Genomic DNA, 25,959 nt, shown 5'->3' on the forward strand with positions numbered 1-25,959 from the left:
TTACAAAACAGAGCCTAAACTAAATTTTGCTCACATTCATGAAATAAGCTAGGTTAAGTTTTGCTTACATGGCTTACCTGGTTTAATCTATTTTTAAGGCTCGTTTCCATTTTATTTTAACAGACTCAATTCGACCTACAAAGCCCTTCCTTATCCCCTCAGCCAAAAGTAATTATTTGGTGGTTCTCTTTAGCAAAAGATAATTGGTACCACAGTAGGGGAAAATCTCAAAGAGAATCTACTTAAAACAGGAACCAAAATTCCATAGTTACAAAGGTAAAAGGACTGACTGTAGGGACAGCCAATACAGGACAAAGCTAAAACAAACTAGGGGCGCCTGGGTGGCTCAGATGGTTAAATGTCTGCCTTCGGCTCAGGTCATGATCCCAGAGTCCTGGGATCGAGCCCCACATTGGGCTCCTGCCTCAGTGGGGAGCCTGCTTCTCCCTCTCCCTCTGCCTCTCCCCCTGCTCATGGTCTCTGTATCTCTGTGTCTCAAATGAATAAAAATCTTTAAAAAAAAAAAAAAGCTAAAACAAACTAAAAAGCATACACACAGACCATAATAAAATAAAAAATAATTATACCTAAGTATTATTATTTAACATAAAAATATGAAAGACAGGTATCTGCTTGAAAATATATATTCCATTATTTATCTTTAGGTTACCTATATGCCATTATTTAAATAGAACTAGTTAACATTAACAGTTAGTAATAATAGGACTGATTAAATAATGTATGAGAAACATGTAACAATATTTTTATGCCTTTGTCTTCTCTGATACAATAATTAACTTTTTTTAAACAACTATTTAAATTTTAAAGGCTATATTAATCTTTAGTCTTAAGATGTAAAATACGTGACTTTTTTCTTTTAAAAAAGATTTATTTATTTATCCTAGAGAGAAAGAGAGAGAGTGTGAGTGGGGGAAGGGGTAGAGGGAGAAGAGAGAGAAAGAGAATCCCAAGCAGACTCCGCACTGAGCATGGAGCCCAACTCTGGACTTGATCCCACAACCCATGAGAGATCATGACCAGAGCCGAAACCAAGAGTTGGACCGTTAACCAACTGAGTCACCTAGGCATCCACAAAATATGTGACTTTTTAAAAGAAGAACATAAATACAATAAGATGGACTAAACAGATGTGGCTATATTTATTAAAAATGACAATGGCGGGCACCTGGGTGGCTCAGATGGTTAAGCATCTGCCTTCGGCTCAGGTCATGATCCCAGGGTCCTGGGATCGAGTCCCGCATCGGGCTCCCTGCTAGGCAGGGAGCCTGCTTCTCCCTCTGCCTCTGCCTCTCTCTCTCTCTCTCTCTGACTCTCATGAATAAATAAATAAATAAAAACATTTTTTAAAAAATGACAATGGCATGTTTCTTTCTGTCTCATAATACAGGATATTTTTACTCTTTCTGTTTCCTTTTCCAATAATACTTCTGTGAACTGCCTGCAGCCTTTAGGACATCTTTCTTTTCTTTTATGTAGCAGTAAAACTGAATATAGTGAAATATAAATTTCTCTTGACTTGTAATTGTGCTCTTACCAAGCCCACATTACATCGATTGCTGGTGTTCAGTCCAATGCAATAACATCAACTGAAACAGCCTCTCAACACAAACATTTGAGCATGGAATACTTTGGATTTTACTTATGAGCAACAACAGGTTCTTAGACTTGTAGGAATTTTGTTTCCAGCTCTCCAAAAATGCCCATCCATTCTTTATCTATAGGCTTTTTTTGGTAGACCAGCTGTTTGTCAATCAGGTCCTTTGCATCTATGAATTCAACGGAGAGGTTGTCCGTGTCTCAAATGTCCATCATTTTTAAACATTCTGAAGCACACTGGATATCACTGTAAGTTAAACCTCTCTTTCTCAGGGAAAATGGTTTTCAAACACAGACATAATTTGATTGTGAAATTGAAACTGGATTCCAAGTAAGTCATCATTCTAGGAAAGAAATGGAGAAAGTCTTGTTTAATTTAATTTGGTTGCCCTTTTCTGATGACATTTTATTCAGTTCTGAAGCAGTCTTCTTTCCAAAAAAAAAAAAAAAAAAAAGAGTCATTTCTTCACTGTATGAGTTTTTGTTGCAACTTATACATAACATCAAATAACTCAGGTGCAGGCAGTTTATCTTTTTCTAGGCTCCTGAGAGTTTCTTCAAAGATCAGCAAGCAGGTCTGGAGAAACAGCAGATAAATTTCTGTTGTAGTCTAATCCTTTTCTTCATTCTCATCTTCAGTGTATTTCCAAATTAGAGAAGGACATTCGTCTTTTCCCACACTTTGAAAATAGGATTTTATGGTTGGCCAACATTTTAACATCTTTTCTATGGCTGGCAAGTGACAACCATCTTGTAGGCATATGTCTGAGGTGTCTATCTCCTTCCATTTCTAAAAGTCAAAAAGTCTCATTAAGTGTTTCTGCGTGTTTTGAGGAAACTGAAGTCACTAAAACTTTCATTATGAAAGCCTCAATGTCCAAGAAAGCAAATCACATCCCTTTTTAGCAGTCTGTGGTGTGCAAGGTGTGCCAGACATTTAGCAGATGAGATGCTTCCATTTTCTTTGGTAAGAAGTTTATAGACTGAATGGAATTTGCTGAAATTTACATGTGTACTATCTACCGAATATGCAGATAGGTGAGCCAAATCTAGTTTGTATTGCTATTGTATCGTTTGCTTGATCTTTTGTTTAATGTGTTCTAAGGTTTCATTAAAAATCTTCATAGCCATCAAGAAGACGATTTGAAACTTCATTTTTCAAATCAAAGTACTTAAGAGCTAGGGCGAACATTTTTTATTGCCATAATACAACACATCACTTGATATACTGTAGAAGGCACGATTATTGGTAAGATCTGACAGAATCAGCTCTACACTGTACAAGGCCAATACAACTGTGATCAAAATTTTCCCTTTTGTTCGCCCACAGGACATTTTAGTTGCAACCTCTGAATCAGGAAATGTAATTTTACCCAGTTTCATAGAGCAATCAAGGGAGCGAAAAGATAACATAGGTTCAATCGTGTGGTATGCCCACACTAATTCAGCGGCTGTTTTTTTTTTTTAAGAGAGGGCGCACGCGCTTGTTGGTGGGGGGGGTGATGGGCAAAGAGATCATCTTAAGCAGGCTCCACATCCAGCGCAGAACCCAACTTGTGACTTGGTCCTGAGATCATGACCTGAGCCAAAATCAAGAGTCAGATGCTTAACCGACTGAGCCACCCAGGTGCACTGTGGCTGCTATTTTTTGATTGAACACAGGTGTCTTTTGGGGAGATGAAGACACTTTTCATTGATTCAAAAGTACTTGCTTGTCTCATTCCAGACTTGTGGTACTCAGTCTCTTCAGGTTTTCATACCCCCTTCTCTACCATGCCCAACCCCAAATTCTTTTCTGCAAATTGTGCAGTGTGCTCTCTTTGGATCATTTGTCTCCCTAATCCAGTTGTATGTGTCCTTCCAACTGTCATTAAAGTAACACAGCCATTTAGTCTTCTTTTTTTGGTATTGTCTGGGTCATGCTGGCATCGACATTGTACTCACTCTCATTTTCATTATCTCAATTCTTAGAAAGCACAGTCACAATATTCACAAAGTTAAAAATTAAACTAGCGCTATCTCCCTCCAAAGCACAAGAGTTAATGCTTATGATTAGACTGTTCACACTCATGATTAGAATTTAAGTTGCTCTGAGAGAATGCTACAATAGATACATTATTGTGAACCACAAATCTTGGCTGCCAGTGTCAGCGGTCAACAGAAGGCAGATAATCACCCGATTCATTTGTCACTAAAAACGGTGTTGTCTTCCTTTTGGGGGGGCATAATATGGGTTTTGTATCTCCTCCCTTCTTCCAATCTATGGCACTCATTGTTAAAACCAGGACTTTTTACATCTGGGAAGGGTTTCTTGGAATATAGGACTTTCAGGGCTAGTCCCAATCTGGTGTGGTTGGTCACCAAAAATAGGATTGACTACTCTCCCATTTCCATGAGTGAGAGCTTGTCTAGTATTTTCAGATCTGCTATTTTGACATTAACAAATTATATTTAGCTAGACTTTCTGAGAAGTGTATTCTAAGGTAAATCAAATAAAAACGGTTAACCAGATCTTTCTGGCTACAGTTTTTGGGTTTTTTTTTTTTTTTTGAAGGTTCTGTTTGGATAAATCTGGCTTACCTGAACTTTGCATTATTTGGTATAGCTGTTACAAAATTCCATTCTTTAGCTACAAGAACAGTACTGAGACCGGGTGGCAAGTCAAGGTTGGCTATTCCCAAAGAGTCAGCTGGGCTGGCTTTTGCTATTTCTAATAGCTCCATTGTACGTAGAAAAGACAAAAACAAGCACTCATTAATTCTACAACGTATTCCAAAAAGGGTAAGAATGAGCCTGTACTTTATTATAAATTAAGCATGTACTTTATTATAAAAGCAACATAAAGGTGCTTACTTATGTTTATAAAATACCTGACAATTATTGTTAACTCCAGTAAATGTAAAAAAATGGCAGAGACAAAAAAAATTAAAGAAAAAGGAAAACTTAATACCGCTCCCCCCAGTTATTAGTTAACTTACTAAAAGCTGAAGGCAAGGGGCGCCTGGGTGGAGTCCTTAAGCTCCTGCCTCCCGCTCAGGTCATGATCCCAGGGTCCTGATTCTCCCTCTCCAGCTCCCCCTGCTTGTGTTCCCTCTCTCTCTCTCTGTCAAATTAATAAATAAAATCCTTAAAAAAAAGCTTAAGGCAAGATTTGTTATAGGCTGCTCAGAGCTGCTAAACTAACCTTAAGTCGTTAATAACCATTAAAAAGGTTCTACGAAGAACTGCCTGCAGTATATTACCCACCCCCAGCCATTTAACAGTCATAATTAATCTTTTTTTTAAGATTTTATTTATTTGACAGAGAGAGAGTACAAGCAGGGGGAGGGGCAGAGGGAGAAGCAGGCTCCCCACTGAGCAGGGAGCCCGATGCGGGGCTCGGTCCCAGGACTCTGGGATCATGACCTGAGCCGAAGGCAGACGCTTAACGACTGGGCCACCCAGGCGCCCCAGTCATAATTAATCTTTAATCCTGAGGGGTAAGAACTATGTCCATTTAAAAATAGGCTAAACGGGTTGTATTGTCCAGTTTTGCCTACTAATCAGCTAATGCCCTCCAAATCACAAAGCTACAGATGTTATGCATCAAAGGAAATTAAACGACATAACCTTGGTTCCTAGCTTATTCACATACTGTAGCCTCACATGTAAAAGAGGCGAACCTTGCGTCCCTCTTCACGACAAATGACCCATGCAACCTTAGCAAAACCCCTTGAGCAAAACGGATTCTGCTCTGCGACCTCTTCCTGGATCTCTTCCTCCAACCGCTGCTTTCTTTCGGTTCCGGGGCCGGCTCCGACTCCGGGACGACGCCCGACTCGAGCCGCTGGAGCCGGACCGACAGCTTCTGAGCGGCCGAACCGGCTACAAGTCGATCATGTAGACAAGATTTCACTGCTTCTGGCTTTTGAAAAGGGTCACCTCCCCAAAACCCAGATCGTCTCCTTAACATTGGCTTCAACCTAGATGACTTTCCCGCGAACGGGATATTTAGCCTCTTGAGGCATATGTGGCTGTCACGACAGCCGGAATGACCCTGGCATCCAGTGGGCAGAGGCCGGGGATGCAGATAAACACCCTACAGTGCACAACAGGACAAGCCCTCATAAACAGAATTATCTGGCCCCAAATGTCAGCAGTGCCTTTTTCTCCAACGGGAAAAAACGTCAAGTCCCAGAAGAGGGTCAGCGCGCCGGGGACTAGGAGGGCACAGCACCCGCACGCTCACCCGGAACCTCCCCGCCTCCTGGGAGTGACTCCACCCCTTATGGAGGCGGAGCTACATCGAGGGCGGGCCCAGGCGCTGGGAAAATAAACAAGACTTAAAAACTTAGGGGGGGCGTGAACCCAGAACCGCTTTTTTTTTTTTAAGATTTTTATTTATTTATTTGTCAGAGAGAGAGAGAGAGCACAAGCAGGGGGAGCAGAAGGAGAGGGAGAAGCAGGCTCCTCACTGAGCAAGGAGCGCGATGTGGGACTCGATCCCAGGACCCTGGGATCATGACCTGAGCCGAAGGCAGACGCTTAACGACTGAGCCACCCAGGCGTCCCCCCAGAACCGCTTTTTGCACCACGCGGGACCCCGCACTTTTCCTGTCACTCTGAGATAACTGACGAGCCGACCGCGGCACTAGAAAGCTTACCACCTCACGCTGGACGAATACAAAGGCCCAACAGACGCTTTCCTTTGGAAGGTGCAGTCAGACTACCACTCCTGAGGTGCAGACGCGAACTGAGCGCCGCGGAAATTCCCCAGCCCCCGGCACCAGGAGCACCCACAGACTTTGGCGCGGTGGGCGTGGCTCCCTCTGGCCCTCCCCCCGCTCTTCTCCTCCCGCCCCCCCACCCCGAACTGCTCCCTCAGCCCCGCTCCCCGCATGCGCGACCGAGCTCCGGGGGCGGTGCTGTTTCATCCGGGTACCCGGTGGCGGGTGGCTGTTTTGTTTTCTTGGCTGAAAACTGGGAGAAAGTGAGGCGGCCCCGCGCTGCGCGACACCGGGCTCGGGACCGACTGCACAGGCGGGGCTGGACGTAAGTGCCGAGCAGGAGTGGGAGAGGGGATCGCCGCCACAGGCCCAGAGGGTTCGGGCCCGGGGCTGTCTGCCGGGCCGGGGCTGACGGGGTCATTATCTCCACCTTCTGGGAGGCTGCAGGCTCGGGCTGTGTCTCCCTGGACCCTTCCCGGCCGCTTCCTCCCGGACGGCCGCGTGCGCACTGCGCCGGATTGCAGGACAGCGCCCCTCCCCGGGATGTCCCGGGATCCGTGGAAATCACTGTGATCTCCTCCTTGAGGGTTGGAGAAACAGTCCCCGAGAGCGAGTGTCACCCTGCGGGTTCACGCGGCGGGGGGTGGGGGTGGGGTGGCCGAGCTAGAACGAGTTCCCACATCCTCTCAGCTCGCGTCCACTCCAGACCTGGAATCCCGGGTCTGGGGGCGGGCTTTGCGCAGCAGGGTGCGGGTAATAAACCCAAGAAGAATGGACTCGGATGGGTTGGGGCGGGGGCATAGAGATGAACCGAAAGTAACACACCCTGGATTGCACTTCCTCCCAGGGAAAATGAAAGGTGAATTTTCAAAACTGGGCTTGTCTCCAAAGCATATTAACACTGGTTATAATCACAGGTGTTAATATTTAATGCTTAAAAGGGATGTTACGCTTGGACTCCTTGCTCTTCTTTAGAATATCATGGTTTTGGGCAATCAGAATTGCTCTGTACAGAGTAGCTTAACAGACGGATTTAGAGTCTCTGTAGGAGTTTGGGTGTGTCTCGATAATTAGCAAGTTATACCTAATTCAGGCTTTTTCAGTACTCTGAAATAGCGATAGTCTGGATGTGTCTTAGGCCAGGTCTGCATAACTGGGTTCCGAGGAGTGTTCTATGTAATTTGTTAGGTCGGCTGTGGTAATTCATCTGTAGTAATTCAGCAGTGCATTTGGGGGGGGGGGGTCTGAATTAATATTAGCTTCAATTTTATGCTTTCTTTTGGCTGGAAAGACATCTCTCAGAATCAGAGACAGATATTAAAATGAAATGGGTGTTCTTTACATAGAAATAACACCAAAAATCAGGATTGGTTCTGGAAAAAATAATGAAGTGAAAGAAAGTGATGTGAGTAGAAGACCTGCAGTGCACTGTTTAATTTCTTAATCTGAGTGTGAAGAAACACATGTTCTATGATAAAATGTGTAAATTCCCAAGACAAATATTTTTTCATTTGAGTGCATGCTTTAACTGAGAGCCAAAGTTTATCTTTTTTCTCTCCTTCATGTTAGTGCTCCTGGATTGTAAATGTTAAAATCACATAATAACTTGGTTTGGAATTAAAATTAATAACCATTATGAAATTTTTCCATATGTGGATACCCACCTTTGTTCATATTTCTTAAATATACCAAAACTATTTTAAATTAAAAAAAACTAAATGAATCCAAATTTTGTTTACCAAGGTTTTAATGTGGAGATTGATCAAAATTAAATCAAATATTCTGAAAAAGTATATGTAGCCAAGATAAAGTATTTAACTTTTATTAAATTATTCCTGAACTGTTAATTATTTTCTAGGAACATAACTCATGTTTGAAGCAAGTAAATAGGAGTACTTCAGTGGAGTTTATTTTGTTTGTTTGTTTTTTAAGTGACCTGGAAAAAAAATGTCTGGATTTCTAGAAGGCTTGAGATGCTCAGAATGCATTGACTGGGGGGAAAAGCGCAATACTATTGCTTCCATTGCTGCTGGTGTTCTAGTAAGTGTCATTGATAATTTGGGCCTTCATTATTTTGTTGTGTTTGTTTTTATGTTTTGAATTCTGTATGATGTTCTTAAATATGTACTATTTATCTTTGACCACTATATTTTAATAAACGTTGATGTTTTGTTTACGAGGGAGTTGAGTTACTCCATTTTAAGAGTTGACATTATGGTTTGAAAAATGATTAGTAGAGTGATTGGTTTTCTTTAAATGCATGTGGAAAATGGTATATAAGATAGTATGCTTTGTATATTTATTCGTTATATAGATAGTGCCTCCTTTTTGTGAGTACGTTGAGATACCAGGAAGTGTTTAAGAAACAGGTCAAAAGCAGTGGAGAGATAAGATTGTATTTTTTCATAATCCAGAGTTAGCTTTCTTCTCAATCTCATTAAAAAGCAAAACAAAAGAAAAAACCACACAGGAAGCTCATTAAAGCATATTGCCTAGAAGTAATTCATAGTATAAAATTTTTATTTACATTGCAAATCCCTCAAGGCATCTGATACTTGTGTTTTATGCTCTTATGTTGTCATATGCTCTAAATAGTGGATTTTAAATAAACAAACAAAAATCTAAGTTTGGGGCGCCTGGCTGGCTCAGTCAGTGGACCATGTGACTCTTGATCTCTGCGTTGTAAGTTCAAGCCCCATGATGGGTGTAGAGGTTACTTAAAAATAAAGTCTTAAAAAAAAATTATCTAAGTTTAAATATCTCCTCTTTGCTTAGTCTCTGACATAATCTATGAAAAATAATTATCCTAAAGTAATGGCAAAATATAAAACTACCATAGGGGGGCGCTTGGCTGGCTGGCTGCCTGTAGAGCGTGGGACTCTTGATCTTGGCATTGTGAGTTCAAGCCCCACATTGGGCATAGAGATTACTTAAAAATAAAAAACAAAACTACTATAGAAATTCTGCTCTTACAAACATCCCCCCCCAAAAAAGCTTTAAATTTTAGTTTATGAAGAAAATATCTTGAATACACTGAGGTGAGAGTCTTTTTTTAAAAAAAAAGGAAGAGTACTCGTGCTAGCCAGAAAAAATGTCATTAATAGAGTATGGAACTGCCTATAACCTGATAAAAGTAATTTGATTAGCCTAAAGTAGTTACTTTTTTTTAAGATTTTTTTATTTATTCATTTGAGACACAGAGATAGAGAGAGAGTGCATGAGCAGGGGGAGAGGCAGAGGGAGAGGGAGAATCAGGCTCCCCGCTGAGCCAGGAGCCTGCCGACGACGTTGGGCTCAATCCCAGGACCCTGAGATGATGACCTGAGCTGAAGGCAGACGCCTAAGGACTGAGCCACCCAGGTGCCCCAGTAGTTATTTTTAAAGAATTGCCAGGGGATGCCTGGGTGGCTCAGTTGGTTAAGCGACTGCCTTCGGCTCTGGTCATGATCCTGGAGTCCTGGGATCAAGTTGCATCGGGCTCCCTGCTCAGGGGAAGTCTGCTTCCCCCTCTGACCCTCCCCCCTCTCGTGTTTTCTCTCTCATTCTCTCTCAAATAAATAAATAAAAATCTTTATTTAAAAAAAAAAAATTGCCAGAAGATGGCAGTTCCCAGAGCTAACTGGGTCATGGTTGGGAGTGGGGGTAGGGCAGGAGGTTACTTTTATTTATTTTTAAAGATTTTATTTTATTTATTTGTCAGAGAGAGTGTGCGCGTGCACAAGCAGGGGGAGTGGCAGGCAGAGGGAGAAGCAGACTCCCCCCTGGGCAGGGAGCCTGATGAGGGACTCGATCCTGGGACCCTGAGATCATGACCTGAGCCGAAGGCAGACTCTTAACCCAAAGAGCCACCCAGGCATCCCCAGGGGGTTACTTTTTAAAACTTTCTAAGCTACTTACCAGAATTTGGCTAATATCTTACTCTTAGCTTGTGGTCCGTTGATATTTGTGCAGTTTTAATGTTTTTTCATTATGTATTTACCCTTGATAACATCCAAAACCAAACTCAATTAAGATAAATTATATTTGGTATTTAAATTGAATTTAGCATCACACCTAAAACCATCTGTAGACTGTGCTGTAATACATCAAAAGGAAGAGCAGAACTGCAGAACCATTACTTACTTCACAACATCAAGAGAATAGCTAAAATTCTGTCAACAATAACTATTCCCACTATTATTTTGAATACTTTTTTTTTTTTTTCATTTTCAATGATAACCTCTTTCTGGAGGTTATGTCAGCAACAAGCCACTCCTGTCAGTCAGAATCTGAATCGCTTTTTTCCTTTCTCCTGCCACGGGAAAATAGAACTTATTTCTAGTTCACAAAATAAGTTCCCAGGCTATTACAACAATATAAAATAATGACTGCAGTAGGCTTAGAAAAGAAATTCGTATTACATCGTGATTACTGGCAGACTTAAGGGTATCTAGTATTTATTCACATATTAAGCCATGTTCAAATTACATACAAGAAACTGCTAGAACATTTAAAAATTTTTGAAATTCATTCGGATGGATATCTTCATTTAGATACTTTGCTTTTTAGCTAGTATGATATGAAATTACGGTAATTTCTCATTAGCATCACTTTCTAATGTCTGTTTTAGTTTTTTACAGGCTGGTGGATTATCATAGATGCAGCTGTCATTTATCCCACTGTGGAAGACTTCAACCACTCATACCATGCCTGTGGTGTTATAGCAACGATAGCCTTCCTGATGTAAGCATCATTGCTCATGACACTACTTAACACAGATTATCACAAAATAAAAATGTCTTCCATATAGTTTAGTAGAGTTCATATTTTTCAATGTCATCAGTGTACTGGAATGGTTTAAAAGTTAGCTTGCAGAGAAGGATTTACAAAGAAAAGCAGCAGTTCTCTTTTCTAGTCTCCCTTCCAGCTCTCCTCTCCCACTTCCATCCCCCAGCTCCTCTCAGCTCTCCTTTTGTTGCTACACTGCTCATGTTGCAACTTTACTTTTAGGTCAGAAACCATGTACTTCGTCTAAGTGTTTGTTTATTCGTTTATCCAACAAATATTCATTACGCTTGTCTCTTCTCAGGCTCTGCTCTAGGTATAGGAAATACAGTAGTGAATAAGACAGGGAAACATCCATGCACTTACAGAATTTATACTTAAATGAGTGAGAGAGATAGTAAGCAAGGAGAAATAGATTATGTATATAGCACGTTAGATATCAGTAAGCAGTACAGAGAAGGGAGAAAGTTGATGTCAGAAGGAGGTACAGAAATTTTAAATAGAGTCAAGGAAGGCCTCATGAAGAAGGCGCTGTTGTAGTAAAGACTTGGAGAAATGAAGGAGCTGACCATGGGCATATATAAGAGAGGATCATTCCAGACCTATGGAACAGCAAGGACAGAGGCTACATGACGAGACCAGGATGGCTGGAGCAAAGGGTTAAGGTCATAAAAGCCAGAGAAGACTGAGACTAAAGAGACATGGGAACAAAATGTACCTCATGATTCTGCTTTTTTGCATGAGCAGATGCTTTTGTTAAGAGCATTATTGGGCCAACTGAGGAACTTGAATGAGGTCTGAAGAGTAGATGGTGGTAATGGATCATTGTTAACTTCCCAATTTTAATGGTTGTATTGGAGTTCTGTGGAACTGTCTTTTTTGTAGGAAATACATACACATTTCTAGGGTTACGGGGCATCAGTTTGGCAACTTCCAAATGTTTCAGAAAAAAAATTATTTGAACTATACTTGATAACTTTTCTGTAAGTTTGAGATTCTATATGAAACTAGTAATGCCAGAGAACAAATAGAGATTGTTCATTTCAGAATGTGCCTGATAGTGGAGACTGACAGGGCAGATCATGGCTGTTTGACAGAGGGCGAAAAAGTCTATTCAGATGGCTCAGCAAGGAAAAAATAGGAGCAAAGAATCACTAACCTAAGAACATCTGCGTTTTTTTAAAATATGAAGCTTGTGTTAAAATGTATTTATTTTGTGTACCAAATAATGTGGTTGATACAGAGATCACTGAACATAATTATGAGTATTTTGATCGTTCTAAAACTTAGATTTGAATGAATAAATTAAGACTTCATATTATTATTTAAAAAGTCAGGGTGTATATAGTCAACATGTTTATTGGGCACCTACAATGTGCTAGGCGCTGAAAATAAAAATGGGAAACAAGATAGACACAATCCTTGCCCTCACGAAGCTTCCATTGTAGTGGTAGACACACACACATACATACACTATATATATATATATATACTATATACATATATATGTACATAGTATGTATAAAGTTCTATAACTTTTTAACTTAACATATTGTGAACATTTTCCCATGATATTTAAATTTTTGAAAGGATACTTCTAAAGAAAGCAAGCTCTCTCAATTGCGAATGGTACTCTCTGAGAGTCAGCAAAAGACTTGCTATGTTTGGAACCTGTATCAGGGATTGAAAAACAAGATTTTACCACTTGAATCACTTTGATAATGTCTTCAGAGCAAAAAGTTATTGTTTTGCTTAATATATAATCATTTCTCCAAATATTGGACATTAGTACAGAATTATCACAAAAAATTCATTCCAAAGCCAATTTTAAGTAGTTTTTGGATATTCTAGGGACCTTTTTCTCTCTGTGTTTCGTCATGCATGCATATTACATGTTGAGTATGTCCCATGTGTACAAATGGAAAAAGCTAGGTAGCACCAAGCTAAAAATTGTTCCATCTCAGCAAGATGTAATTTTGAGAATTTCACTCTCAAATTTTAACAAGTGAGACATCATTTTGAAAAATTCCCTCTCAAATGTTACCAAGCATCAGGATCACCTGAAGGACTTGTTAAAAGTCAAATTGCTGGGCCCCATACCCAGAGTTTCTGCCTTAGTAAGTCTAGGGTGGGGCTGGGGAATTTTCTTTCTAATCAGTTCCCAGGTGATGATTCTGCTGGTCTGGGGACTATCACCACTGCTTAGAGGGTATCTGGTTGAAGGGACTTGCTTAAGTTTACATGAACCCATTACTCAAGACTCATGAGGCCTAATCTTAAATTTGAGGCACTCTAGTTTATTGTATCTGGTAATTTGATGTCATGGGTATTTTCTCTTGGAGTCAAAGACCGTGATATCTTGGCTTTATTTTATTCATACAGGATTAATGCAGTATCAAATGGACAAGTCCGAGGTGATAGTTACAGTGAAGGTTGCCTGGGTCAAACAGGTAAACAGATGTAAAGCACATCTTACTATACATCCTTAAAAGTGAGAATTATACATGGAAGGGCCATGTGTCTAACTCCTTCAGATCAGAGATAGGATGGAAGTATATCTAGAGCAGAGGTTATAGGTTTCAAAGCATAAGGTACAAGTCACATTTAATCTAGCCTGGCCGTAGAGCCCAAGTACGCAGTCTTGAATTTATAGCCCCGTGCAGTAATACGTAGACATAAGTGTATACAGTATAAAGTAAAGGACAGTATGTAATAAAGAATCCATGTGCAAAATAGACTTTGCAGTACTTTAAGCTTTACCATATAAATTCTTTTCTTTTTTGCCAACTTTATTTGATTGGATTGGCATTTTGAAATAGTTAGAATCATAGTAATTTGGGTGTGTTTTGAAATATGCAACATAAAATTTACCAACTTAACCGTTTTTAAGTGTACAGTTCAGTAGTGTTAAGTGCATTCACATTACTGTGTAACCAACCTCCAGAATTCTTTTCATCTTGCAAAATTGAATAGAATAAAAGAATTCTGGTGCTTAGGTTCACCAAGGCCCTCCCTCCTCGACTGAGCAACTCCCGTCCCCTGGCCTCCATTGCCATGCACCTGAGTGAGGTAGGCTGAGTACAGGATGTGTGTGGCAAAGCTTCCTCGAGAGTCCAGCTTACACAAAGACTTGAGGGGACACTGATTAAACAATTTAAATAGTAAACTTACATTACATCCATAAAAAAATAAATAGGCAAAATTCAAGTGACTTTTTTCCTTTTTCTCCCCCCCCCCCTTTTTTTTTTAATGAAACAGGAGTCAGCCCTGATCTATACTTTCAGACTCTTTGGTTCACTCTCTTTATAGATGAACTGAAGTAGAAGAGATACAGAGACACTGATCTGCCATAATCATATACTATAAACAAATATATGAATGTTAGCAGTTGGTATTGATAATAATAAGCCAGTAATAGCGAGGGCTAGCACTAGAATATGGCCATCACATCTCTGACTAAAATTTGTTAGCTAGTACAGCTTTGGGGATCCAGAGCCAGTTGTATTTAATACCACATCTATGACTGTCAGCTTATTATTTCAAAACTATTGCTTGGTTTTATGTTTTGGAGATGAAATCAGAAATTAAATAGAGCATTCTATTTGCTTTGCTTTATTGAACAAGGCAGTGTTTTTATTAAAATGTAATTGAGCTAATTAAAGAAACTCATCTCAATTCATTTTAGGCAGTCTAAGGACTGTATTTTATAGCAAATCTTCATAAATATTTTATAAATGTGATTTAAAATTTGTCCTCCTCTGTTAACATAATTTTAATGTAGCTTTCCTAAGTGCCAGTCACAATAAGTTCGAATTTATTTCGCTGCCTGACTTACCTGAAAGTGAAGTATGGTAGTGTGTTTAGATTCATATATCACTGAATATGATTTTTTTGTTAAGCATACCTATGTTACTGCTTGGAAGTTCTCTTGGAGGAGTTTAAGTTTTGGAGTACAGTTTCTAAAAATATATCAAGAATGAGCCTGTAAATATGTTGAAACATATTTTGTGAGATTTTTATAAGATGGTTGAGGAATTTTTCTCAGTATATATATTTAAGGAGATTAATTATAGGCACTTAGAATATACAGACCAGCCAACAAGAAAAAGGCCAACGTCTGCACTGATGAAAGATACTCAACACATCTTCCATTTTTATTTTAGACTTTAAATGGCAACTACACATTTTTTCTGTTCTGGTTTTTGCTTTCCTTTTGAAAAGTTAATTAACTGCTGCCATATGAGAAACAATTCTGGTAAAATGTTATTTCTTTTAAGGTGCTCGCATTTGGCTGTTCATTGGTTTCATGCTGGCCTTTGGATCTCTGATTGCATCTATGTGGATTCTCTTTGGAGGTTATGTTGCTAAAGGTAAGGGAAAACAGTTTACATTTTACTTCAGTGAAATACTGAAGTTGTGCATTAGAGCTGGTTATTTTAGAGTAAAGGTGTTTTTCATACAGATGGGTCAGCGACTAGCTACTAGCATTTATACCTGGGAACTCCCTTCACCCTATCCGTATTTTGTTTTGTTTATTTGGTATGTTTTTACTATTCCTTTCTTCTGTATTTTTTCTTCTGATCTAGAGTCTGGAAGTAACGGTACACATCTCCAAACCTTGCTTCTCTTTGGCTTCCAAAAACCTCAAAACCAGGATATATATGTTCTGTAGCTGTTTGGCAAGTTTTGTCTTGCTGAATGATATCCATGCAAAGCTCTAACATCCTCGAATTAAAATTTGTTGAGCTAAGCCTCCCTGGTACTATGACATCATCTCCTTTTAGACAGAAAGTAAATTAACACTTCATGTGCATCTGCTGTATAAGGCCAGTGTAAAGCAAGGCCTGCTCTTGGACCCCTGTTTGAAATTTTACCTTGAGGGACCCCAGAAAAATACGAAAATCCCTTATTGTTCCAGGTAAAATTGACTATGCTTCTCACAGTAAAAATATGGTATTAAGGATTTGCAAAAACTGGACCAGCAGAGATCTAATCTAGCCCATATTTTAACCCTTTATTTCTTTAAACAAAATGTAATTCTTGGATTAAAATCATGGGTTTCCTGAATTTTTTATTAAGATCATTTAAGTCTTGTAGACAGGAATGATAGGCATTTTAAATATGTATTTTTGTTGTTGTTTATATAACTTATTACTAAAGCCATATTCCCAAAAATGTAGAGAAGAAAGAAACTATAATAATGTACTGTTTTTAAATGTTTTGGTATATTTCCTCTGGTCTCTTCTTTTATGTTTTTGTGTAGTTATAATCATAGTGTAAATATAATTTTGAACCTAGGTTTTTGCATTTTACATGATATCCTCAGTAGTTCTCTTGCTGCTACAAAATCTTTATCACCATCATATTTTAAAAACAAAAATTTACTTTTTTATCATGTGAATTCCATAGTACTCATTCATTATAGAATACTGATAACAGGGGCGCCTGGGTGGCTCAGTCATTAAACGTCTGCCTTCGGCTCAGGTCATGATCCCAGGATCCTGGGATCGAACCCCGCGTCGGGCTCCCTGCTCTGCAGGAAGCCTGCTTCTCCCTCTCCCTCTGCCCCTCCCCCCTGCTTGTGTTCCCTCTCTCGCTGTGTCTCTGTCAAATAAATAAATAAAATCTTTAGGAAAAAAAAATACGGATAATAGAGCTCAAAGAAGAAAATAAAATTATTGATAATTTTCCTCTCCCAGATGCAACTATTAATACAGAGCCCCTTTTTGTAGAAATGTGTTTATCTCACAGAATTTTTTTTAAACATTTTATTTATTTATTTGAGAGAGAGATAGAAAGTGAGAGAGAGCACAAGTGGGGTGAGGGGCAGAGGGAGAAGCAGACTCCCTGCTGAGTAGAGAGCCCAATGTGGGGCTCCATCCCAGTACCCTGGGATCATGACCTGAGCTGAAGGCAGACGTTTAACTGACTGAGCCATCCAGGCACCCCAATCTCACAGAATTTTTAGTTATTTTCCTAAAGACTTCTGGAGCCAGGTTATGCTTTGACAATTATTAGCAGGAGATCTGTAATTTTGTAAGTTGCCTTTCTGTAGGATCCTTAGGAGCCATTCTAGTGGTAGTAGTTCCAACTAATGTGGAATATTTAATCTGGCCTTAAAGTAGTGAAACCTATGCAAACCAGTTGTCACGGTAATCAGATTAATTGAAAACTATTCTGAGAAAAAGTTGATAATTCATCTACTTATCATGCTTGGTTTGTCAATTAATGAGTAATCATTGACAGCTCCAACAGTGGAAATTTATGAGGATTTCAACTTCAATCTGGGATAAATTGGAACAGAATGTTCCTCTGGCAGTCTTGCCCATCCTAGCTAATGGCTTCTCTGTCCCTCCAAATGTTCAGGTAAAAACTGGGTGATGAAGGCCTGTCAAAAATGATACTTCTCTTTCTCCCATGCCCCAGTCCATAGCAAATCCTGCTGATTCTGCTGCTAAAATATATCCTGAATCCTACCACTTTTTTTTTCTTTTAGAGAGAGGGAGGGAGAGAGAGAGAGCGCGTGCGCTTGTGCACAAGCATGCGCGAGCCGGGGAGGGGGCAGGGAGGAGGAGCAGAGGGACAGAGAGGATCTTAAGCAGGCTCTACACTCAGTGCAGATTCCAATGTGGGGTTCTGTCTCACTACCCTGAGATCATGACCTGAGCCAAAATCAAGAGTTGGACGCTTAACCGACTGAGCCACCCACGTGCCCCGCCACCATTTTTTTTTAATATAGATTTTTTTTTTTTAAGTAATCTCTACACCCAGTGTGGGGCTCGAACTTAAAACCCCTAGATCAAGGGTCACATGCTTTACCGACTGAGCCAGCCAGGCACCCCCTGAGTCCCACCACTTTTTACCATCTCCGTTGCTACCACCCTGGTTCAGTCTGTTAGTCTCCTGTCTGATTTCCTGAAACCACTTCCTCACTGATTTCTGTTTCTCCTCTTACCCCCTTTTGTCTACTCAGCTCAGCAGCCAGGGGAATCCTATTAAAATATGTCATTACTTTTCTGCTCAGAACCCTCCAGTGGCTTCTCATCTTCCTCAGAGTGAAAATCAAAGCCCTCACCGTGACTGCAAGGCTCCATATGATCTTCACCACCCCGCCACCCGCCCCTCATTCTTCTCTGATCTGTGTCTTGCTTTTCTCTCTTTTGCCCACATGGCCATTCCTCTCATGTGCCAGCCCGCCCCTACCTCCAGGCTTACTGTGCTTGCTCTTCTGCTGCTTCTGCATGGTCCTGCCCTCATGTACTTCCTGTCCTTTTGCCACTGTCACCTTCTCATGAGGTCTTCTTGGCCGCTTGGATAAAATGTAATCATTCACTGCACTTCCCTTACCTTTTCTCACTTTATTTTTTCTCCTCATTTACTTACTCTCTATGTTGTTTAGCTTCATGAAGATGAAAAAAATTTTGCCTGTTTTATTTACTTTCCACATTACAGTGCTGAACATGGTATGCACTCACTAAATATATGTTAAATGAAGGAAGGGAGCTATCACTTACTAAACCAGTGCTAGACTCTGTCACATGTATTATGTCATTTAATACTCAAACCAACCATGGTTACCAGAAAATTCAATTATGTAAGGCAGGAAACCTGCTATTCACCAGTATATCAGAAACTAAATGTTTTGAGACCATAAACCTTTAAATATTACAACTATTTTTACAGAAAAAGCCATCGTATACCCTGGAATTGCTGTATTTTTCCAAAATGCCTTCATCTTTTTTGGGTAAGTTTCTTTTGCATTCTTTATCCTATTTTTTGTAATTCTTTTTTTTTTTTTTAAGATTTTATTTATTAGAGAGTGAGAGAGAACATGAGTGGAGGGGAGGGGGAGATAAGGGGAGGGGCAGATGGAGAGGGAAAACCAGGCTCCCCGCTGAGCAGGGAACCCAATGCGGGGCTCTATTCCAGGACCCTGGGATCATGGCCTGAGCTGAAAGCAGACGCTTAACCGACTGAGCCCTCCAGGCGCCCCTGAATTCTTTTTTTATAATTGTTTCTTTTATGTTACTGTATTTAGCTGATTAATTTACCCTGGCCAGTGTCCCTCCCCCATGTTATGTCATAAAGTATGAAGAATGAGACTGAGAAAGATACCTTAATACAGGAGCTGGTTGTTAACCAACCTCAGGAACACACACTGACTTTATTAAAGCGCCACCACTTCCCCTTTAACGAAGAACTGTGATTCGTGTAGCTTTTGTTACAAAATACTGACCGTGTTCATTTTAAATCTGTATTTCTAATAGTTGCTTTCGGTGAATGCCTGCTTAAAACTTTTTCTCCTTAAAATTTTGTTTCTGAATGCATTTTATAGTTCGTTCTATCCTTGGTGTTATTAGAACTCATGCATGAGAATTGAGGTGTGGAGGAGAAGCCCTAACATTTTTTATCCTTCTGATGCAATGACAAAAGATTACTAAACCCCTAAAAACCTTAATATTTTCATCAATAATCTTCTCTAATGTTCATTCTTTCCTGGATACTAAGCCTTCCACCCTTGCCACCACCACCCCCACCAACCCGCACCCAAAATCTTCTTTATCCTCTGCATCAGGGATTCTTTTTTTTTTTTTTAAGATTTTATTTATTTATTTATTTAAAGAGAGAGATTGGGGGTGGTGGGCAGAGGGAGAGAGAATCTCAAGCAGACTCCACCCTGAGCCTGGAGCTCAAGCCCAGGATTCTGAGATCATGACCTGACCTGAAACCAAGAGTTGGACTCTTAACCGACTGCGTCACCCAGGTGCCCCTGCATCAGGGGTTCTTAACCATCATCCTATGGGTAGGGTTCTGAAGAGGGGAAAGCACCAGACATTTCTGTATGCAAGACACTGGGTGTTTCTAGGAAGAGAGTCTATGGCTTTCATGATTTTCAAAGAAGTCCCTAATCCAAAAAAAGGTTAAAAAACTGCTCTGTATTCTAGGACAGTCTATTGTAGGACTTCTTTTCTATCCCTTCTTACCGACCCCCCAAAACGAAATTGAAGCCCCATATCTACTTCAGCCACTCATGAAATGCTGATAGTTGCCTTTCAGTTACGTTCAGCAGTGGTATCCAAACTTTTCCTCCACCAGGAATTCTTGCAGTTTTATAAAATCAGTCTGGAAATAAGAAAAAAGTGAACTTAGATGGCAAGATGCACAACGTCTTTGGATCTTTCCTTGGGTCCTCAAACTAGTGGAGAAAACCCAAAGGGTTTAAACAACAACAACAAAAAGTTAAGCCACTGATTTTATGCAGAACATAATAATGACCAGAGTTTATTGAGCAATTACTATGTGCGAGGCACCATTCTTAGTATTTTACCTGTATGCTCTCAGTTAATTCCTGTAACAACTCTGAAGGCGGCCCCATTATTATCCCCATATTATATGTGAGAAAGTAAGCACAGAAAAAATAGGCCCCTTGATTGAGATCACGTGGCTAAAACTGAGGCTGTCTGACTACAGAGTTCAGGCTCTAGCTACTAGGAGGATGACGTTCCAGATTTGGGGGTGAATTCAGTTGATGTTTTCTCCTTTTGCTGTCCTCAGCCAGTTGTTTAGTATCAGTTCTCTTTCTCTCCTCCCCCCTCCTTTTTTGGGAGTATAACACTGTACTTCAAAAACATAGCACGAGTAAACCTCATTCCTCAGCTTTATGAAATAAAATTCCGGTACGTTTATTATTTTGTAGGCTAGTGTAGCATGTTCATGAGCAGGACGGTGTGGGTAGGTAGGATTTCTTTTCCTTTCAAGCTGCAGTGCTGAGGCTTGGGCCCCAAGCATCCTGAGCTCACTACCCCAGTGTCTCCACAGGGTGGGAGGCCCTTGGGAACTCAGGGCCCCACAACTTCAGCCAAGGGAGGTAGTGTGAGGGTGTGGAAGAAAAACTTCAGGATGGAGTTAGGGGAAGGGGATTTACTGAGAACCAGCCAGGGAGGGGCAAACAGCAGCCTTCTTTATCATTCTTTACTGTGGCAGAGAGAAGGGGTAAAGCAAGGTCCATCTTGAGATGCTGCCATAGCAGAGAAGTCACTGTGTCTCAGGAGGGAGGGACAGGGGATTGAGCGGGAAGATTTGCAGGAAATGTGTTGTCTCTTCCAGTGAGGGAAGAAACACATGAGTTCACATAGCAGTTTTCATGTCACAAAACCCTGGAAACCGATCATTGACTTGTCTCAAATTAGTTACGATAAATTCCTTTTATATGGAACAAGTTTGGTTAGTTTCTTATTTGGTACTAATGTCCCTATTATAAAGACTAAAAACCGTGTTGTTTTTTTTTTTAAAGATTTTATTTATTTATTCATGAGAGACAGAGAGAGAGAGAGAGAGAGAAGCAGAGGGAGAAGCAGGCTCCCCGCTGAGCAGGGAGCCCGATGCGGGACTCGATCCCAGGACTCTGGGATCATGACCTGAGCCAAAGGCAGACACTTAACCATCTGAGCCACCGAGGCGCCCCAAAACCATGTTTTTTTAAAATAACTATAAGCAAATTGGAATTAAATTCAACTAATAAACACTGTTACTAGAATAGTTGTAGCAGATTGCCTACCATTCTGATTTGTAACAGAACAATAATACTCAGCAGCAGCTGAGAAATTACTGTTTCAGAAATCAGACACAGATGTCAGTACCAAAGGTGACCATCTGACAGTGTAGGAGGGACTGGGTTTTGCCCAAGAAACTCTTCAGATTACAGTTTACATCTGTTGACTAGTCTTCATTCTGAAGTATGTCTCATCCAGGCTATCTGGAGGGTAGAGGCCTGCTATTAACCAGAAGATCAGAGATCAAATCCCCTTTTGGAGCTTTATGAAATCCTTTATAAAGAGAAATTAACATACTTGCAAGAGAGCATACAGACAGTTTCCTGGTTGCATTTTTATTTTCCTCAAAAAACACTCAAGGGTTTACCTCTAGAAAGGCTTATGAAAGCCTTTTTAAATTGATCATTACGATTGCAGGCTTAACCTTGAGTAGACACTGGGGCCTGGAAGACATGAGAAAACAAATGCAAACCAGCCCGTGCCACGTCTACCACCATCTTCAGTTTCTTCCTCCCACTTGCCCCCCACATCCAAGGCCTCTTGAACGGCCTCTGAAGGGTCTCAGACTTGCTCTCTTTCTGTCCGTTTCTGTTGTTGGGTCACCATCGTCCCTTCCTGAGCACTTCACATCCCTGATGGTTCCTCCCTTGGATCCAGTTTTCCTATGTCACTTTTTCTTCTAAAACATGGCTCTAATGCTGTCATTTCTCATCTTAAAATTTTTCAGAACTTGGAGCTGTCTACAGAAGAACTCAACACTAGTGGCCATCCAGCCAAATTCTGTCCATAGTTCTGTTTTATTTATCCTGTACAGTATTTTCTGTTTTATTGAGCCAACATTTAAAACCAAGAGATTTTTACGTTAAAATCTGAATTTTTGGCTTTTCCTCAAAAACTGGAAGATCTGACAATCCTGAGCCTTGCACAGCAACAATCAGCTGGAGGTAGATAGTTGTTCCTTTTAAACGGGGTGCATCTCTGCAAAACCCCATTTCATAAATTGCCTGGGAGTGAGTATCAGTTGCCCTCTGTAGTAGAACATACAGGCTGGCACCTGCCCTCTTGACTCATTTAAGGCATGTGCGGCCCCTGTGGGCAATTAGCCACCAATTAGTCAGTTGGTTTACCAAATCCTGGCCACCTCTGTTCCCTATCTTTCTTATCTCTTAAGCTATAATCCAGCCATATTGCCCTCCTCCCTTCTCTGCTACACTTCAGGTATCTTTACGTCTATCCAGAGATCTAGATCTAGACATAGACCCATAGCTCCTTATGCATACAATTGCCGTCTTGCCCCTCTTTAAGTCGAAACCTTGAGGACAGCTGTAGACAGTTGCCCACCTAAACCCTGGGTGGTAAGTTCTGTGTGGGTATATTCCTGACACAACAGTCTTTCGGGCTTCTCCTGAGGCCCTGTGGTCTTTTTTTCCTCTTTGCCTTTTGATATGTTGTTTCCTCTCCCTGAAACATCTTCCTTCGTCACACTAGCTCCTGTTCCTACCAGTCTCCCATTGAAACTGCTGCTTATCCTTCAAAGCCCATTCCAAATATTACCACTTCTGTAACTTCTTTCCTAACACATTCAGGCAGAATAAATTCTCTATGTTTCCGTGTTCTCTCAACATTTGATAAATACACCCCTTCTCCGCCCCCCCCACGCTCCCTCCACCATTACTACATTGTGTCACCAAGAATGTGAAATGTGAGCAGCTTGAGGGCAGGGACACCATATCTTTTGTATTTTTATAGCCTGAGCACCTAGCACATTATATTCAAAAAAGGTTTGTTGAATGAATATGATAAAATTAGACATATAATGGTTACATACTAAACATCGGTTAACTTTTTAAGAGTGGCATAGGTCTCCAGTACCCAGAAGTCAAGGACATGGGAAGCACATGATCAGTTTGTGTTCTGATGCATTCCATGGTTTTTTTCATACAACTCATCAATCCTTTGTTGCTAGTTTCCCACCATTCTCCCAATCTCACGTACTCTTTTTTTTCCCCCCAAACTCAACTAGATGTGATGTTTCTTATTTTATTTGCAGAGGACTGGTTTTTAAGTTTGGCCGCACTGAAGACTTATGGCAGTGAAAACATCCGGTTTGCTTCCGCACAGCAGTCCTGCATGGGTTTTTTACTACTCACTCCCCAGTTTTTTGTAATGCCATTTTCTAAACTCATTTTCGAGTGTAGTCTCAGCTTCAGTTTGTGTAATACTAAAATCATGAGAACTTCCTATGTAAACAACAACAAAAATCTATTGTGGTGTGCATCGGATTAACTTATAAAATGTTGAAAATAGGCCACATGAGTAATTTTTATTAAGTTTTATCATGGTATAACTTGTAAAAATAAATTACAAAAGGAATTATGGATACATCTTATATGAGCATTTGTCATATCCAAGGTCTAAAACTACAGATTAAAGTGCTCCAAAGATTTATTGTGTCTGTTTAAATGTGGCCTATTCTGTGTCAAATGTTAAATGAAACATAAACATTTCTTGTTTTTAAATCTATGCAGTGGTCAGAATTCTTTCTCACTATACTTTGTGTTTGGTTTATACAGTTTTGCCAAAAATTCTGGAAGCATTTCAGCGTAAGTAGCTGTTGAGGGTCTCCCAAGGGGTGAGTGACCGTGTTGGTGCCCCTAATGGGGGGGTGGGGAGTGGCAATCACTCAGCCATGACCCATGGTCCTGGGGGGATGCTGACAGTCACTCCACATCCACCACTGAAAGAAGGGAAAAGGACAGAGACTTGACACTGGGCTTTACTCGGGTGGCAAATTTTTTGTTGTTGGTTTGACAATAAATTGGATTCCAAGTTTCATCGTATCTCTGTACTGAACCACTAACCTCAAAATAGACCAGCAAGGTCAATTAAAATGACAGACATTAACTACTGAGAATTCTCATAGTTTGTTCCTTTTGTCAGGCTCTCCCCTTCCCCCCACCTTGGCAAAATGGGAATCTTGTAAATGAACTAGCAAACTATGGGGTACCTGTTCTTTAGAAATACAGCTCGAAATGTTTTCTTTCATAAAATTTGCTATAGTTAGCCCTGCCTGAAACACAGAATATCTCCTAGATGATTTAAATTTGTGGTGCTCTTGTCCACACCAGCCATGTGGTCTTTCACTGTGTACATATGGAATATCTCCTGGGCATCCAGACACACTCAAAAAATGGCCATGCTGCTGCCATCCCACAGCCGATCACTCACGGTGGGTTTTCAGAGAATTCGAGGGCATATGAGAGGTTGAAGGTCCACCTTCTCTTTTTACCAGATGAGGGAACCCAGACTGTGGAAACATTGATTTTCTCAAGGTCATAGAACCAGTTTTTTAATCTTGAGACACTGTATCTCCACACTTTACTATGTTTTTCCCTATAGTTAAATCCAGAATGTGCCCAGGTTATAAGAACTACTTTGTGAAAGTGCTGAAATAGAAACACAATGTGCACGTTATAGGACTAAATATAAGTGAATTCTTCATTTTTCCCTATTTTATTCTCTGCTCTGCTGATGTAGACAAGAGTTCACTGGGTAGCATAGCACACTTTGTTAAGCATGAGAAAGAATCTAGGAATTGTCAATAAAATTGAACCAATACCTTAATTACATGTCTGCACCCAAGAAAATACTGATGGCATTATTTTTAATGAAACCAAACATTTATTTTAAACTATTATGAAATTACCATTCAAATAAATTTTTAATCTTATTTTTTAATACCAAATTCATCTCTGACCTTGTTCCATTGTATATAAGGAGACTTTGCTGTAACGAGTGTGTCATCCACAAAAAAAGGGGGGCAACAGTGAAAGGAAGTTGTCTCATTTTCAGACAGGCCTTGTTTTTCTTGGATGCTTTTGCTTAAAATCCAGTAGCCAAATGAGGAAACTGTGAAAACAAAACAAGTAACTTTTATTACAGATGAACCCGTATCGTCTTAAAATTTGGACACATACTGATTCTGGCTTGAACTCTGGAAACTGACATGTTGACAAAAATGTCTTATCACAGACGTCTTAGAGGGTCTTTCACAAAATCTGAATTGAAGAACTCTTAGATCTCATTTCTTACAGCTCTTTACATGCATCATTGATAAATAGTGATCTGGCTTTTGTTTGCCCCCAGTGACGGGACGCAGTTCACCCAATGGGTAAATTCACCGCACTATGAATTACTTCGTAGTAATTTTGCAGACAAGTTCAAATTGTTGGCAGTTTATATAGCATCGCCCACTGGACTAGGTAAATCCTTTGGAGAAGCATAGGAACAAATATTTGTCCTTTTCTACATGACAATCT

The 25,959-nt window shown here is 40.3% G+C and overlaps 2 protein-coding genes across 5 annotated transcripts in view; one reads left to right on the forward strand and one right to left on the reverse strand.

The window, feature by feature from the left end:
* Window positions 1-6,056: 6,056 nt before the first annotated feature.
* Window positions 6,057-25,959, forward strand: part of TMEM50A (transmembrane protein 50A) — a 30,878-nt gene continuing 10,975 nt past the window's right edge. The window contains exons 1-7 of one of the 4 annotated variants that reach the window (XM_027614566.2): window positions 6,057-6,648; window positions 8,256-8,363; window positions 10,933-11,045; window positions 13,470-13,537; window positions 15,365-15,457; window positions 18,771-18,831; window positions 19,017-19,401. In XM_027614566.2, coding sequence (XP_027470367.1) covers window positions 8,271-8,363; window positions 10,933-11,045; window positions 13,470-13,537; window positions 15,365-15,457; window positions 18,771-18,831; window positions 19,017-19,056 — 468 coding nt within the window. In that variant the 5' untranslated portion in view covers window positions 6,057-6,648; window positions 8,256-8,270 and the 3' untranslated portion in view covers window positions 19,057-19,401. Of the gene's footprint in view, window positions 6,649-8,255; window positions 8,364-10,932; window positions 11,046-13,469; window positions 13,538-15,364; window positions 15,458-18,770; window positions 18,832-19,016; window positions 19,402-23,690; window positions 24,089-25,959 lie in introns of those variants that run through there. The other 3 variants (XM_027614554.1, XM_027614576.2, XM_027614584.2) reach the window with 3 other exon arrangements.
* The window catches only part of RHCE (Rh blood group CcEe antigens), a 37,830-nt gene continuing 35,560 nt past the window's right edge, over window positions 23,690-25,959 (reverse strand). Inside the window, exon 10 of the mRNA XM_035727210.1 lies at window positions 23,690-25,549. Coding sequence (XP_035583103.1) covers window positions 25,523-25,549 — 27 coding nt within the window. The 3' untranslated portion in view covers window positions 23,690-25,522. The remainder of the gene's footprint in view (window positions 25,550-25,959) is intronic.

This window comes from Zalophus californianus, chromosome 4, assembly GCF_009762305.2.
Source record: "Zalophus californianus isolate mZalCal1 chromosome 4, mZalCal1.pri.v2, whole genome shotgun sequence".
NCBI classification, from domain to species: Eukaryota; Metazoa; Chordata; class Mammalia; order Carnivora; family Otariidae; genus Zalophus; species Zalophus californianus.